General features: G+C 47.4%; 1 protein-coding gene across 3 annotated transcripts; it reads left to right on the top strand.

The window, feature by feature from the left end:
• Positions 1 to 5: 5 nt before the first annotated feature.
• Positions 6 to 10,905, top strand: LOC104695174 (NADH-cytochrome b5 reductase-like). 3 transcript variants are annotated; one of them, XM_039556307.1, is made up of 7 exons: positions 6 to 133; positions 1,431 to 1,610; positions 2,443 to 2,591; positions 3,716 to 3,803; positions 6,838 to 6,942; positions 8,047 to 8,250; positions 9,871 to 10,905. In XM_039556307.1, exons 2-7 carry the CDS (start codon positions 1,434 to 1,436, stop codon positions 10,072 to 10,074), a joined length of 927 nt encoding a protein of 308 aa, XP_039412241.1. In that variant the 5' UTR covers positions 6 to 133; positions 1,431 to 1,433; the 3' UTR covers positions 10,075 to 10,905. The 3 variants fall into 3 exon arrangements, with proteins under 3 accessions (XP_039412241.1, XP_039412243.1, XP_010407099.2); XM_039556309.1 differs by lacking the exon at positions 6 to 133 and adding an exon at positions 260 to 354; XM_010408797.4 differs by lacking the exon at positions 6 to 133 and adding an exon at positions 368 to 699.
• Positions 10,906 to 12,610: the final 1,705 nt, after the last annotated feature.

Consider the following 12,610-nt stretch of genomic DNA (forward strand, 5'->3'; position numbering starts at 1 on the left):
CTCCTCCTCCTCCTCCTCCTCCCGCCGCCGCCTCAGCGCCCGCCCGCCGCCATCTTGGCGAGAGCTCTTCCCCCACCGTCACCCCCGGTGACTGACAGCGGCGGCGGCCAATGGCGGGCAGGCGCGCCCCGCGGTAAGGGAGGGTCGGCAAATTGCCTGGCGGGTGAGGGCAGGTGCTGGGCTGATAAATGGGGAAGTGGGCGGGGAGAGGCGCCTCATCGCCTGTGGGGCGGGGGGCACTTGAGGGACCATCCCCGGACGGGTGCCGGCGGGGTTAGCGCTCGTGTCCCGGGGCAGGAGAGGTCGGGGCTGCGCTCCCCCGGGTCGGTGTGTCTGAGCTCTCGGGCGCGCACAGTAAGTGCTCGAAACTCTGTAAATTTGCGCAGCCCCGAGCCTGGGCGTCTCGGCCTCACCCGCGGCCACGGCGGGTTATCCCCGTTCATAGCCCGTGGGTGCGCCGGGTCTCCGGACAGAGCGGGCGCGGTGAGAAGCTGGACCAGCGGCCCTTGGCTCTCTCTTCCGTTCCCCACCCCCCTCCTTAAAATAAGTGTGTTCTGTTATAGGGGTGAAGGTTAGTTAATTAATTGACCTTGACAATGAAACTGCTAGAAGCGCTAATAAATGTTCGCTTCCTCCGCTTCGTCACCCGTGGCTCCATAACTTCCTGTGGACCGCTTTGTGTTCAAAGGATGCGGACAAGTGCGTTGTGAACAGCCTTAACTCAGCCGATGGGTAAAAATAGCAGGGTCCCCGCGAGGTGTGCAGCATGATTTTGACCTGAGGAGTGTTCAATGGGTACAACTCATTCGGAAGCAGTGGGAGCAAGGGATAAAATCCTGTGCTTCTTGCCCTCCCCTACCTGTGCGTTTAAAGCCATATTCAAAGCCCATAACCAAAGTGGTTGTTTGCCTCAGACTTTGCCCTGTTTGCCTCAAGTCTCTTGGCTCTTAAATGCTGCTTTCAGCTCACTGCCCTCCCATGTTCCAAAGCTGCACAAAACTCAGGTCACATCTGGTGGTTGGGTTTGTTACCATTGTCTTGGTGGTTGGGTTTGTCACCCTTTCTCCTGGACCTAGCAGCAGGTTTTTAAGATGTTTCTGCTCCGGGTGACCAAGCTGCTGTTTTGAAGATCACCAAGGCAGAACGAGCAGGATTAAAGGGTGTAACTTTGGCTGGGGAGGAGGGCCTGAGGCTGGGCTAAGGCTCTGCTCTGCTCTGGTGGCTGTGAGGTCTGGCATTTCTGCACCACGCATTGAGCACTCGAGCAAAAATGGGGTGTTGCAGACACAGATCAGCTCCAGGTTTTCAGTTTGATACACGTGCAAGATGCTCGAGAGAGATTTTCTCAGTCCTTCTCCAAAAGCACCCAGCTGATGAGCACGCGCTGCTTTTCAGCGTGCTGGGTTTGATGCAGGGCTTGTGTTTTGCAGGCAATGAGTGGCAACGAGCAGGACTGGCTGGCTCTGAGGCCCCAGGAACCTTCTCCATCCCAGTGCTGCGGCAGCGGCTGCAAGCCCTGCATCTACGATGTGTACGAGAAGGAGCTTGCACAGTGGGAGAGAGCCAAAGCACTGCAAGACAAAAGCCTTCTCGTTGGAAAGAAGGAGCAGGTTGATTTATCTTCAGTGCATCCTGGAGCCTGTGCTTTGATCGTACTTGTTCGGGTGTGGGGTTGTGGTGATGGGTGCAGCAATAAATTCAAGTGCTGCCTTAAGAGATGGCTGTAAATGCAGTTCCCCAAACTCAGCCTTCACCCTCCCCCTTGGCCGCTCTCTCCCTGCTGTAATGTGATTTTCCAAGTGTAGAGTTCTCCCTGGTGTCACATTACAGCCCTGGCTCTGCAGCTTCTCCTCTCCGAGTTTCCTCCGAGAAGCTTTGTTTTCCTCACCTTTCTCATCTTTTCCTGATCCTTAGGCTTGTGTTTTGATGCTGAAAAAAGCTGCATTGTGTGTGGTGGAGCAGTTGTCTTCAGAGTGTAATTTTTAAGCCTGTCAGTGCCCTTTTACATAAGATTAACTATGCTGGGTCAAGCAAAAAAGATCAGCTGAAACAACTGACAATATTTTCTGGTCACTGTGGCCATCAGCAGGTTGCAAAGTTGCCTCCAAAGCAGCGTGTGGCTCTTTGAGCAGAATTATTTCTGTTTGTTTCCAGACATGAGAAAATGATTGCCGTGAGTCATAATAGGATGACCTTGCTGTAAGGTGTAAAAAAGTGTAATTTAAAAAGGTGGTGGTGGGGAGAAATGCAAGATCCCAAAGTGCACGCTGCAGAACATGATAATGAATCAGCAGAGAGCTGGAATTTGCACCAGGCCTCAGCGTTTAATACACGTCCTGAGTATCTCTGGCGCTAAATTAGCACATACGTTTGCTTCCAGAGAAAAATGAAATCATAAAAGACACCATCTAACCAAGTAATTATTTATTGTTGTTCTTGCAGAGCAATAATTCAGAGCTGAATCCAGATACATTCACTGCATTCAGCGTGAGCTCGGTGGAGCAGCTGACAGAGGACACCTACCAGTACAAATTTGAATTACCGGGAAATAGCAGCCTGCGATTGAGTTTAGGACAACATATTGTGTTAAGGTATTGTTCTCTATGCTAGTTAAACAGTCTGCATTATGTAACCTAACACGTAGGGTTTTGTCAATAGACAAAGGCTTCATAGCAGGCAAATCATGATTTCTGTACCTCCACAATGACACAGATGAAAGAGCTCACTGCCCCTACTAATTCTAAGGTAAAAGCTGTAGTTTTGTTCAGCATTATCCCTGCGTTGGTGGGTCAGAAAGAACTAGGTGTGATTAAGAAAATCCATTTGCAGAAAGAAGGACTTACAGAATAGATGTTACAGCAGATGATTTACTCCAGTGTGTTGGAATGAAGACAATGAGCTGTGCTTGCCCCAGAGCTCAGTATTTTAGGTCCTATATCTTGGGGTAACTCAGCACCCCAGTACCCAGGCACTGCCTGACTGATTTCTAGCAAAACAACCCTCCTGTGTAGTTTGTTGCTTGCCAGAAAGGGGCCACTTGGGGAAAGTTTCTGTCTCTCAGCCATCTGTGGTGATTATTGCCAGATAGAGAAAGTCCTGTTAGGATGCCACTGATGGGCATCTCTTGACGTCCCTGGTATGTTCAGGGCTGGTGTGTGCAGCTGGCTCTGCTGACAGCACAGGCTCCTCCCTTCAGCCCTGGCTCATCACACAGCTCAGAAAAAGTTTGGTCACTTCAATCAATTCCCGTGGTCAGTAGCATAGAGCAGGGTGGATAATTCCATGGAAAGGGAAGACTTACAGGAAAATGCAGTCTATATTGACAAGGCCTGAGGTCAAGGCTGTGCCTTGGCTTTTATTTGATTACCAGGTGCTGACTGGATGCAGAAAGTGACCCCAGCTCAAAAGGAACAGCAAACTGAAGTGTTTTCTCTCCCCTTTGCCACTCTTGCATGTTCTCACAAAATCCCTTTCAGGGGTGTGTCCAAGAGCTGGATGTGGTACAGCTGAGGCTGCCACCAGGAAAACAAAAGATGCTGTTAGCTCTTGTATTCCCCCTAGATTTCTGCCTCTGGAAGGGAAATGTTTTGTACCTGTGCACAGGCTGGGCTGCTGCAAAGAGGACCTACTGCCTGCCCAATCTTCCCAGAGAGCTGCAGGAGTTTGGTAATCCCAGCTGACCCAAGTCACAATGGGTTCCTGTCTCTCTTCTCAGAGGAGTGGTGAATGGTTTGGAGGTCCAGAGAGCCTATACTCCAATTAGCCCTGGGAATGCAGAAGGTTACTTTGAAGTTCTAATTAAAGTAAGTAAGCCTGGACAATATGGATTAGAGTATAAGGTGTTTTCTTTAGGAACCAAGCGAGCTGTCAGTGCTTCAAGTGAGACTGTCTCAAATCCCTCATGGACCGGTTCCTCCGTTGTTTCGAAGCAGTTGTGCTTTGTTGATAAAAATTGCGGTTTTTCCCACAAAACTGAAAGCAGAAGAAGTTGACACACAAACAAATGCTTTGCAGCAGAAGCCCTTGGAGCACTTGGGAGAGCCCCTCGGGTGGAAAGAGGTGTCCATTCCACTTCCCGCCTTTCCATTTGCTTTTTCAGGCTGTCTTTGAAATCGCACCCAGTTGTCAGCCCAGCTGAACCACTGATTTTGGGACATGTTTGCCCTTATCTCCCCCTTGTATTTACTTGAAGAACACCCCTCTGTCAGTGGGCAGCTGTTCCTGGTGTGCAGACAGGGCTCTGGAGCAGCAGCCTGAGAGGGACTCTGCCCACGGGGCAGAGAGGTGTCCCATGGGCACAGGCTGCATCTGTCAGAGTGGACAGGGTGGCAGAACCCATTTTGTTCAAGTGCCCTTGCCTTTCTGGAGACAACCACAAAATGCTGTTTGAGTTCAAAAGGATTTTATAGGAGATTTGGCTGGAAATTTGTCTCATATAAGTTTGTAGGGCCCTCGTAAATGATTACTTTGTGTGGCAAATACCAGCTTGAACGTTTTTCCAATACTGTATCTGTATGTCACTAGTGATTCCCCAGGGCAGACACAGATTTGAGTACAGGTGTGAAATTCAGAGTGCTGGGTATCCCAGGTGGCTTGCAGAGAAGGGCCACTTGTCCTCTGCCTGTCTTCCAGGATTTCATGTTTGTGGGGTTTATTATGCATTGTGTGTTCGAACACAAACCCTGCTCTTTAGAAGAGTGAACAGCTTCTCTAGGACACCTGTGGGAGGGTCATTTCCCCATTCTTGTGGCAATTGGTGTGTGGTAGGGGAGAGAAATGTTGCATTTGAGTTGCATTAATAGGATATATTCACAGGATGACTGTGAAATTTCATGTATAGCGGCTCATTACTCACAGGTTTTGCATTTCAATAATAATAGTAATGATTGTAATGATACCTTTCCTTTATATAGAACCTTTCATCCCAAAAGGGGCTATAGTTATTCTCTGGCAGTGACAAAAGAGGTTGGTAACACCCAGTGTAAAGCAGCCATTTTTATAACTCACTCTGTAGGTTGTGGTATATTTCACACTATTGAGGCAATTTTGGAAAGTAGTATATTATTATTACTATGCAATCCAAGCACTGTTCAAACCCTTCTGTCTCCTGTTATTACAGCATTGCATTTGTGATACTACAGTTAAGAGTGAGGGAGTTGCCATTTACAGAGCATAACCCTCTTTTTGAGTGATTTTATAATGTTAGGGTTTCTCTCCATGTAAAATGGGGTGTGGAAGTTTTCCCCCAGGAATTGTGGTTTTTTTTTTTTTCTTTTTATTTAGAAAAACTCATTTTAAACCCACTCAATGACTTTTCACTTCAATTTTTTGGAAATAATTTTGGTGAAAGAAGGATTGTTTTAGTTTCCATTATCCTGGTCCTTTGGGAATAGGCAGTAAGTGGGCCTGACTTCTCTGCTCTTGCCTTGGGTTTCCAGATGTATTTGAAGAAGGGAGGTATAAAATTTGCTTCTTTGATGCAACTGCACACTCTTTGCACGAGACTTAGCACCTGCCCAGAGCCCTCTGAACATAAAATGATTCTGACAATAACTCAGAGCCTGGATGTGTGTGTGATTTACCTTTTGAATGTAACAACTGGTGCTAATACTTCTTAATATTTCAGGTTTAAGTGAGGGGCTGGAAGGGGAGGAGCATCTGTGTTCTTTCTTAGCTAACACTGCTTGCAAGCACAAGCACAGGCTCCCTCACTCGCTTTTTCTGAGCTGCTTTGTGGTTCACCAATTTTGTTTGCCTGCAGTGCAGCTTGGTGGCCAGCCAAGGCACCGGGGTGTGGAGCTGGGCTTCTCTCCAATGCCTGTGCAGGAAATACCCCCAAATACGCTTCTTTTGTGTGGGCTGGAGTTGCCAAGGGCTTGTACCACATCCCATCTTCTGGCCCCTGGTTGTGTTGCTCTTCCCCAGGCTTATCCTGGCGAGATCCATTGTGTGCTGCAGCTTTGGGCTTCTCTGCTCTTGCTGCTCGGGCCAGTTCTGGTTCTCTGGCCATGTCTCGGACTGTGGCCGGTCTTTTGCTCACTTCTGTTCTCTTTAACCACACAGTGGACACACATTTAGGGCATGGATGGCAACAAGACTACTTGGACAAGCCCTTCATTTTCCAGCCTCTCCTCCCTTCTCATCAGTCATGAGTGAGATCAGCATTCCTGCAGGCAACAGCCTGGATAATGTTGTTTGTGCTTGGTAGAAAGTAAAGCAGGATTTTTTGCTCGTGTTTTTCTTCCATGGGGCCAATATTAACATATTCTTTTGGAATTGTGGAGGCATCCCTCAGCATCCAGATGATCTGTTCTGAAAACAAGAGTTTTACAAATGAGAAACCTGGCTTTGGGTCACTAATTGTATCAGCACAGCATCTGAGAGACTGAAACAAAGCAAGAGCTGTGTGGTGTTTATGTAACTAATAGTACCCAGAGGGCATTCCCAGACCCCATACCCGGAGATTTGGAGAACACTTGAAGGCCTGCATTTTGCTTTGCATTCAACACAGTCTTCTCTGTGTGCTTTGTAAGCAAGAACTCTGATAAGCTTTTTCCAGTTTTGGAAATTCAGGCTGCGTGAGGGGGGGGTTGTGTTTACATTATAGTCAAGCTGGAGTGGTTCCAATATGATTTAATTTAAATGTCTTTGTTTTGGGTATAACTTTGAGTTATTTTTCAAACAGAAAGATCTTTCTTTTTTTCTTTTTTAAACACACGAAATGTTTTTTTGTCCCCTTTTCGTTTAAATGTAGCTAACTTTATAATTGACTTTAAGCTGGGAAACTTTCCAATGGAGTATAATTATTCTTTTCTTTTGTGCAATGTTTTCTATTAGTGCTATGAAGCTGGGCTAATGTCACAATACATAAAAACGTGGAAAAGAGGAGACGTGGTCTTTTGGCGTGGGCCATTTGGAGGGTTCCCATATCGACCTAATAAGGTTAGTTCCTAAGAGACATAGGATGCTTCAGCCTGTGGCAGCAAGCTTTGTTCAATACTCTGAAGGGAAGACTTCAATTTGATTACTGTTTTCATGATTATTTTAGAGACTTCCTGGGTTACTGTGCAGTGTGACAGCATTAGCAGTCAGTTGGAACACCTTCTTGAACTGCAGAATATTTAAGAGGGAAGAGGAGGTGGATGGGAGACAGGAACATATTAGCAAGGCTCTGTGTTCATCACTTGCAGTAGAAGTTCGTGATGTGCCTAACAAAGGGCACATCTTTCTTTGCACCAGCAATGAGTGTGGATGGGTTTTTGCCTGGTTTGACCCACATCTCTGTGTTGTGACTGAGCACAGGCGAAGGGGAGGTGTTAATCTGCTCCTCCCTTGGGTATTCCCTGAGCTGTTGAGGTGTCAGGTCACTTCCCAAACGCTGATCCCACCTGCCAATACCAGGCTGGCTGCAGGGAAAGGCAGATCTGGTTTCAGGGGGAGGCTTCTCACACACACTAATTCAGTTACTTAATTCTGACCTTTCAAATGAGGAGCAGAATTGAAACACTCGTCATTAAGATCCCAAAGCTTTGTGGGGGTTTTGGTGGGTTTGTTTTGGTGGGGTTCCCCCCCCCCCCCCAACAAAAATAAGCAAAATCTGAGTGGCCAAGCTCTATGCAGAGCAATTGTGTCCTGCTTCCTGACATACTTGTTTCCTCCAGAGGACATTCAGGATTTTACTTTGCAGCAACCAGAAGAAACCCAGGGAGCATTTCCAGTGGAAGAAAACACACAGTGGGTCAGTAAAGCATCCTGCAGAATTGAAACTGGAATGTGAATTAATTGAAATCAAGGGTAAAGTTAGGATAGATTATTACACTTGGGTAAAACCTAGTTTTGTTAGATTTGATATGTAAACCCTTTAAGTGCTTTCTGTAATCCTTTTCAGAAAAATACATTTGGAGATGTGAATTTAGCAGTTCATGACCTTCTGATATGTTGTTTCTCAAGAGATCCTTTACCAGTGTGGCAGCAAGAGGAACTGACCATGAGCACACCCATTTCCAGCCATCACAGCTCATTCCAAATTCTCTGTTCTGTTGTTAGCATGGAGAACTCCTCATGCTGGCCTCTGGCACCGGCCTTGCACCAATGATTCCCATTCTCCAGTCCATAACAGATGATGAAGAGGATGAAACCTTTGTAACTCTTGTTGGCTGCTTCCCTACCTTTGACAAAATTTATTTGAAACCTCTTCTGCAGGATTTGGCTCGGTACTGGAACATTAGAATATTTTATGTCCTAAGCCAGGTAAATAAATGGATTATGAAGTGTGTTTGTGTGAGGGTTCTGTGTGCTGAATGAGCCTCTGCTTCTTCCACTTTTCCATGAACATGATCTTAATTCTTTTCCTCATTCAGCCTAATCTGTGATCCAGTAGCTGCTGTTCTTAAATCTGCTGCATGTACTCATACTGCTCCTAGTCTGGAGAATTTTGGGGAAGTGACCATCACTGTCCCTCTCTGCTTCCCTGAGAGCTGTTCTATTGGGATGGACCTGCTGTTCCATAGTCACTGTTGATTATTCCCCCCCATTTCAGACAGTTGTTGCTGCACCTATACAGCAAATAAGCTGTTTTTTTCTTCCTGATACCAGTGCCTTAATCTGTCCTTATCCCTCCATTCATTGCTCACAGCTAGAACTCTCCTCTGGTGTGCTAGCACCAACTTCCCAGCAATTATTTTTCCTTGCTGATCCATTTTTAAACTTCTAAAAGTTGTTTCCCCCTCTGTAAAATTACTTTTCTGCCACATTCATGGGAGGAGGGCATACCTCTCAGTGGTCTTATATTTTGAGCAGTCTTTTTCATTTCCATTTGGTCCCAAAGTTGCCTGTGTTCTGCATGGATTTGGTGGTTAAAAATTATGTCCTTCAGAAATGAGGATTCATTGCAGGGAGGATATAGAAAGAATTATTTATGCTAAGGGAATGAATCCCATTGCATTTTTAGTTTCTCAGATGAATCATTTTTTGTATCTCTCACAGTGGAACTGCCTCATACATTCTGTTCCACATGCGGCCTCGGCAAGATGAGATTTGGTAGGGGGAAAAGTGCTGGTGACTTGGGCACCCCCTCAGCTGCTCTGTAGGAGCATAACCATAATTGTCTCTGGTGACATGGCTTAAATACCCTTTTCAGGGTGTTTAAACTCTTTGATGGCTGTCTCAAGAGCATGAGGAGGTCTTGAAATTCAATCAGCGAAGGGCAAGAAACCCACCTGACCCCTGTCAACACTGTCTGCCCCTCCTCTCTCCCTTTTTCCTCCTCTCTTAGCAGGCTTGTGGTAGTCCAAGGCTGGTTCATGCATCCTCCCTCTTGGGATTATGTATCTGTCTGTGTTTCATTGTGCTGCCTGTCACCACCACATCTGAGCACCTTCTGCTCCTGATTAATTGCAGCAGGGGAGTCCCTGCTGGATCCAGCACCACAGGATCTGACACTTCTCATGGGATCAGAGCTGTATTTGGAGCAGAGCTGGCTTCTTTCAGTTTTGGTCAAGGGAGATGGGACTGAAAGAGACTTGGGAATGGGAGAGGCAATAGAGAGGAATAGACTTGGGACTTGGGGATAGGAAAGGTGCCGTGGGAGATGGTTCTCGATGGAGAAGGGTCTGCAGCATTTATTAGTGATAGTTACACTCAGGTTTTGTTCAGTCCCCTCTGAGCAAGTGGCCAGGTCCTGTGGCAGGGAAAGATTTCATCTGGGCTTGGAAAGAGGAATGCAGCTCTAAGGAAGGGTCAGTGTCACCCACAAGGTGTCACAAAGGTGAAAATCATCCTGGGTACTACTCTGAGGGGAGGAGGGAGATTCAGCTCTAAGCAATGTTGTCCTTTTTAACATTACACAGAGCAAACCTTTTACCTTTCCAGGAAACTTCACTGGAAAAACTTCCTTGGAGCTATCAGGAAAACACATACACTGGTCGTCTCAATGAAGACTTGATGAAGACAGTAATAAAATCCTGTCGACGAAAGCCATTTGTATTAATTTGTGGCTCTTCTGCATTCAATGAAGATATGAGTAGATACTTGGAAGCTTCAGGAATTGAAGAAAATTCCTGTTTTGTCTTTTAGCAGGATATTCCTGACCTGAGGAACCTCAGGCTGAGCCTTGAATGTCCTTGTTTCTTTGCAGACATTGCACAAAATGGGCCTGCTCAGAAGACTGAGCTCCTTGGAGCAGCTATTTGTTGATCCTCATGCATGGATGTTTTAAGGAATGGGTGCCATTCCAGAGTGGCTGCTACATGGTGTGCCACCCACACCTCAGGGACCAGTGTGGTAATTTTAATGGAAGTCTTCAAGTGCAATTTTAAGAGAGAGAGATCTCCTAAGGGGGTACTTACTGTACCATGCACACAACTCTGCTGTAATACAGAGATTGGTGACTTGCTTTGCAATCTGTGTTATTCTGCAGTGGTGTTGTGCCCTGCTAGGTGTCCAGAGGAGAGACAGAATCCTCATGGATCCTTGCCAGGCCAAGAGAATGGCAGAGTCTGGATAATTTTGGTTCTGTCATGTGCAGGCTGATGTCAGGCAAGTCCCTTCAGCCTCACTGTGCCTCAGTTTCCCCACTGTACACTAATACAGAGAAGGTGGCACTGATCTCTGGAAACAGCCTTTCCAACTGTATATGGAAGAGCTATCCATAAGGATGAAATGATACATTATGGCTAGTGAGATCTTAGGCAGGCTGAGCTGCTTCCCTGGCACAGCCTGTGCTACCTACCCTGTGCTTAACCCTTGAAATGCTGCCTGGGGAGACAAAGAGCGTGTCCCAAAACTGGGAGAGTGTGGCCAGGTTGTGGCTGCTGTCTGTCAGGGAGGATGGTTGTTTGCTTTCCATGTCCCCTAAGTGTTGTATCATAGCCCTGGCTCATTAAACTGAACCTCTTTTCAAATAAACAGCTGTTTGGTGTTGTCACAGGACTCTCCCAGGTGCCTGAGGAGGTTCCGTAAGCATACAGGAACACCACCTGAGGAGGGAAAGCTGTGTGGGTCTCTGCTGGGGTGCTTCCCTGTGGGACACGGAGCAGAGCCAGGGAGCTGCCCCGGGAGGCAGCCTGGCACAGCACCCAGCCTGGGCACCTGGTCCCCTTCCTCTCTTTTCAGTCCAAAATGCTGCTGTTTTTCCTCTGAGGTATCTGCTGTCCACTCTTTTACCTTCTTAGACTGCTGTGTTTAGTATCTATGCCTGGAAATACCGCTTCTCTGCACACCTTGTGTTTTTCTGTTCATTCCCAGTCCATCCTGTGTTGGGGTTTTCCTGGCTGTGTCAGATGATTATTGCATTATCATTCATGCCTTCTTTTGTACCTGTGTCTAATACTACACCTTACACAAAGGAGATGTAGTTTGTTACACAAAAAACACAGTGTGCACTGAAGTGGTAGCTCAATTCACACATTTGGGAGGGAGTGTAAGTTCACTTTGCACTGCTGAGATTTGTCTCCAGTTACCAAATGCGTGGAATTAATCAAGTGTAGCTGCAGCTTTTATGTTAACTTCCTTAGAGCAAGGGCTGACAAGAAAGCCATCTTCCTAACCCAAAATCGGGTTCTGGCTTTAAAGGCATGGAGATCCAGGGAAGTTGTCCATGGTCAGTCCAAGGCAAGCTCTCATCTCCAATCCATGATGTGCTTCAGCCACCCTAAGTCACTGCATAGTGAAGGTGCTTCTTTGCAGCGCAGGCTGATAAAATAATGAGATGCTTTCTCCAGTTACTTTCCCTACTTTGGCCTTAGCTAGGAACATGGAGAAAATATTTCTGCAAATATTAAGCATGTGAAAATCTTACTTCTATTCCTCTTGCTTTAAATATTATGTCGTTTCGAGATTTTGCTAAACCCCCACCCCACCTTTTTGCCAAGGCCCAAGGTAAAAAACTTCACGCTCGCCTTGGAAAAGCGCCGGCTTTCTGCGTGAAAGCTGGGACTGTTCCTTTAAACACAACCCCAATATGTCTGGGTATTTCAGCACATATGGGCCACGATGGTTAAACCCTACCCAGCTGGTCCGGCCGTTCTGCCGCGCAGCTCCGTCTTTGTTCGTGGCTCAAAGGGAGGGTGGTGAGAGACGGAGCAAGCTGTGAGTGCTGCGGGTTGCCATCCTGCGAGGGCGGGCTGCGGCCGAGCGGGAGGAGCGGGGCATGTCCCGCCCGAGGGGACAGGGGCTTTGCGAGACATTCTCCATGGGGGAGATGATGTCCTTGGAAGCAGGAACTCGAAGGAGCCTTTAAACCGCCCGCAGGCACTTTGTTCTCTATTTTTCTGCCCTGCTCTCCCTTCCCCCTCCCGCCTTTTGTTGTTTCTCAGGCTGGCTCTTACACGAGTCCCCTCATCCCAACCATCCCCCATGAGGACAGCCCCTTTCAGAGGATGGCGTGGATTCCTGCAAACAAACGCAGGGACGTGGAGTGGAAAGGCTCTCGGACAGAATTTTCCTTGCCGGGGGAAGATGAGAGGTTTCCTTCCCTTCGGAGGCCCAGAACCACCCCATGGTGCAGTTTCACGGGGAATCGGTGTCGGTGCTCTTGGTGACTGGGGCATCTGTGGAGCTGGAGGTGTGTGAGCTCGGGTGGGCAGCCGATGCCCAGCCGGGGCAGGGGCTC

The sequence above is a fragment of the Corvus cornix genome, chromosome 8 (assembly GCF_000738735.6).
Source record: "Corvus cornix cornix isolate S_Up_H32 chromosome 8, ASM73873v5, whole genome shotgun sequence".
Classification (NCBI taxonomy): Eukaryota; Metazoa; Chordata; class Aves; order Passeriformes; family Corvidae; genus Corvus; species Corvus cornix.